The 4,120-nt window shown below is 38.6% G+C and overlaps 1 protein-coding gene across 2 annotated transcripts; it reads left to right on the forward strand.

Annotated features, from left to right (window-relative positions):
• The first annotated feature begins 256 nt into the window (after positions 1–256).
• On the forward strand, positions 257–3,645 carry LOC105039651 (rust resistance kinase Lr10). 2 transcript variants are annotated; one of them, XM_010915866.4, is made up of 3 exons: positions 258–420; positions 1,778–2,053; positions 2,162–3,645. In XM_010915866.4, the coding sequence occupies exons 2-3, from the start codon at positions 2,032–2,034 to the stop codon at positions 3,367–3,369; spliced, it is 1,230 nt and encodes a 409-aa protein (XP_010914168.1). In that variant the 5' UTR covers positions 258–420; positions 1,778–2,031; the 3' UTR covers positions 3,370–3,645. The 2 variants fall into 2 exon arrangements, with proteins under 2 accessions (XP_073104951.1, XP_010914168.1); XM_073248850.1 differs by lacking the exon at positions 1,778–2,053 and having other exon boundaries at positions 257–420.
• Positions 3,646–4,120: the final 475 nt, after the last annotated feature.

The following is a 4,120-nucleotide window of genomic DNA, read 5'->3' on the forward strand; positions in this document are numbered from 1 at the left end:
CCATTCTCATAGAAAAAAACAACAAAAAGTAGCTATAGATGTGGACTACTTTGGTTGGGTTAAGCTTTGACTAGGTGGATAGGCCAGCAACCTCTCTTATACCTTTTTTTTTTTTTTTTTTTGAAATTAAGGGAGGCTAGAAAACAGCCACCAAATTTTTATTAGAAGGAAAATTATGTACAGACGATAAGAATTTCAGAAAGAAATCATCAAAATACAGCTGTTTAGTGCTACAGAAAGGAGTCAAAGCAAATTTAGAGACAAGAAGCAAAAAAGAAGACGTCAACTACAAAAACCACAGCAGAAAAGGCAACCTCTTTTATGCATAATATGAATTGAATAGGATCAGAAATTCTGGCTTCAGCCAACCTAAGGAAGAAGCAGAGGAAGAGGAAGAAGGCACGGCAGCGCTACATAAAGGCAAGTATCCTCCTCGTGTCATGGCTTACTCTCTCTTCCATTGTTTACCTAGATTATCTCCACCTGAAGAATCTAACAGGAGTATCACTGATACACCAACCTGATCACTATGGAGTTATTTCAAAACTATAGCAGCGATGACACTTTAAGATAATTCAAGGATGGCGGATCTAGTTATGACTTGGATCAAGGGACTGTTAGCGTTAGACTTGGTTCCAAACATCATTAAAAGAAACAATTCCTCGGTTTTCCTCCAAATTTGCGATCTTTGGCCAAACATGTAGCAGCCCATGAAAATAGTTCTTATCATCCTCCCATCATAAATCCATTAATTTCCCATTTCTATACCACTGTAGTATTCTTCATCATTAGCTATTCATACCCCAATTGGTTGGGCAACGGTAAAGAAAATCAACCAACTAAAGTAATTTCCAAGACCACAGACGTGGACCATAGATGCGGGATCATCAAGCAAAACTATACAAAGCATGTATTCTTCCCCTTAGAGAAGTAGGAGATGGTACCCAATACCCCGTCACTTTACCAACTCAACCAGGTGGCATCCTCACAAAGCAATCTCAAAAATATAGTAAGGATTCACAAATTCTTCCAGCAAGAATACAAAGTACACAAAATAAAAATTTGCCTAACAATAAAGGGTAAAAAACTGAAGGGAAAGCCAAATTTATCTTACATACCTGCGATGAATTCCACTTCACAAAGAACATCCATTAATAATTTCCAGACTTGTTCTTTTATTGAATAACAAGGGAATCAAAACCTTGACGAAAGTTGCAATTAACAGAACTAACATACGTATCAACTGGGGTTCCAGGAAGATATAACTAACATGAGAATGGCAGTTCATGGAGCTGATCTTTAAAGAGTAACAAAGCAAGTAGCTTTCACTATAATTTGTGTATAACCAGCATTTACGCAAATATTGAAGTTCTAACAACTGAAGAAACCAACAAAAGTTGTCATGATAAAGCAGCTCTCAAGTGGGAGAGTCGCGTTGAACTATTCCTGTAGATGGCTTTGCTCTCATTACTTCGGTTAATTACTTAGAGGAAAGGAATAAATATAATTGTGCCTTCTCCGTTATATGCTCACAAAAAACCAGTCATGAAACTAAATGTTGAATGATCACAAAAATCAAGCCATTGAGAAGCATTAAGTTAAAGATATGGGTAGGAAGGGCCTATTTGAATTAAATCCATATGCCTATGTGGATCTCTTGGATGACAAAACCATTGCATGGTCATGAAATAGGGGAAGACTGAACAATATGTAGAATTGGCTTTTTTCCTTTCAAGATTCTGCATCACTTACCTTCACTATATGTTTTCCATGTCAGATGTCAAGCTCTCCGAATAGCATGCAGTCATCAAGCTCAGATAAAACCAATGCTGGGGGTGTTTCTTTTGGGACAAAAGGAGACTACTGTACATAGTACATAGTCACCAAAATTTATTAAGAAAAGAGAGTACATAAAACTAGGAAAGTGAGAGAATCTCCACCCACCCAAATAACACCGAAATTCAAACTTCAAATTTCTAATTTTGAAATTTGAATTTTGAAAAAGAGAAGCTCTAACGAGCCGCCGCCGGAATGGGTGTTGCTGTCACCATCAGTAAGCCAACTCTCTTATTCTAGATGCAACTCTCTAATTATTGTCTCCTCAAAAAAAGTCTCTAATTATTGAATTCTGACACTGCCAAATTCCTTTCAATATTCACAGCTGCAATAGTTGCCGGAGGTGCAATAGTAATTGTGATTATGCTCATAAAATGTGTTCGGAAGTCAAAAGCACAATCTAATGTCGCTCAGGGGCAAATTTCCAGCAGCAATACTGCAACTTCACCATATTTTTCAAACTATAGTGTGGCTTGGAACATTGAAATGGAAACAATTGATAGGTTCCTTGGTGACATCATGAAAGAGAAGCCCACGAGATTTACCCCCCAGCATCTGATAAGTTTCACTCATAACTACGCTAAGAAACTGGGGTCAGGTGGTTTTGGAGTGGTATACAAGGGCCAGTTTCCCAATGGGTTACAGGTAGCAGTTAAGGTCCTTCATGGAACTTTGGATAAGAGAGCTGAGGAACAATTCATGGCAGAAATTGGCACTATTGGCAGAACCTACCATGTCAATCTGGTAAGGCTCTATGGGTTCTGCCTTGATCCAACGGTGAAGGCACTGGTATATGAGTATATGGAGAATGGGTCACTTGATCGATACCTATTTGATGAGAATAACAGGATTGAGTGGGGAAAGCTATATGAGATTGCAATTGGGACGGCCAAGGGAATTAGATATCTACATGAGGAGTGTGAACAGAAGATAGTACACTATGACATAAAGCCTGGTAACATTCTTCTCAATGCAAACTTCCGCCCAAAGGTTTCTGACTTTGGATTGGCAAAGCTCTGTGATAGAGAGAACAGTCATGTCACGCTCACAGGAGCCAGAGGAACTCCTGGCTATGCCGCCCCAGAGCTTTGGATGCCATTGCCTGTGACCCATAAATGTGATGTTTATAGCTTCGGTATGCTTTTGTTCGAGATCGTGGGGAGGAGGAGGAACCTAGAGTTCAAACAGGGTGAGAGCCAGGAGTGGTACCCCAAATGGGTTTGGGAGAAGTATGAGCAAAGGCAATTGGAGAACATAATATCACTTTCAGGAATTGAAGCAAAATACCGAGAGAAGGCAGAAAGAATGTGCAGAGTAGCATTGTTGTGTGTCCAGTATCAGCCAGCAGCAAGACCCTCAATGAGCAATGTTGTGAGATTGTTGGAGGAAGAAGAGGAAATTGCTGCACCTCTGAACCCATTTCAATACATGACCTCATATGCCGCAGGTTCAACTTTGTGGAGTGAAAGTACAGGAGAATCAACTAGCAGAAAGACCACCGAAGATGAAAATGAACTGGCTAGTTCATCATGAAATACTTGTGCATCCAAATCCCATGAAAACTTTTTTCAAGAGGGTGCAAATTGGACACCAGAAGGAATCCGTTGAGACAAACTTAACATGCTACGTACATGCAGTAATTTTGGCACCTTTTACCATTGAGTCATGAAAGTCAGTCGGTAGGTTTTAGTTTATTGATTGTGGTATTTGTATATCTTAGATATTGCACATCCAAGCTAGCATGAAAAGCTATCCTTGGTCTTTGTAACAGATATTTTGACATTAGTAAATATTTCTCGGTTTGTGATATCTCCATTTTATCTCATTGTGCCAGCCCTCATACTACATTTCGACTTCCAATGTCTTTCTTTCATTTTCTCACATTTCTATTAATTTCTTTAATGCCCATCGACTGTAAATGGGGTAACATGACAATCAGTTGTTTCATATTTGAGAAAAAAATAGAGTTGAAGAGTTTGAACGCAATTATGGAATAGAATATGGAGGATGAATAAGAAAACATCTTCGGCCATAAATTAGCCACTGCTATTTTAACCAACCTCATCATATTATGGTATTATTGTGGTGAAATATTTATTTTATTATTAGCTCATTTTCTAACTAGCTTGCTTCCATAAATTAGCACTCATCATCTAACTATTTTTATTTTAGTAAATTGGGTGGCTTCGGGGGTGGGGGGAAAAAAATTATGTTAGATTATCATGATGATGTCCAAAGTCAGATTTTTTGCTTAACAATAGGCCATGTTTAGTGAGACAGACCC

The sequence above is a fragment of the Elaeis guineensis genome, chromosome 1 (assembly GCF_000442705.2).
Source record: "Elaeis guineensis isolate ETL-2024a chromosome 1, EG11, whole genome shotgun sequence".
NCBI classification, from domain to species: Eukaryota; Viridiplantae; Streptophyta; class Magnoliopsida; order Arecales; family Arecaceae; genus Elaeis; species Elaeis guineensis.

Excerpts from the sequence above, each read along its gene's own strand:
- LOC105039651 (XM_010915866.4), top strand. The coding sequence starts at position 2,032 with ATGGGTGTTGCTGTCACCATCA. Across the intron at positions 2,054-2,161 it reads GGGTGTTGCTGTCACCATCA|CTGCAATAGTTGCCGGAGGT; the intron begins GTAAGCCAACTC and ends CAATATTCACAG.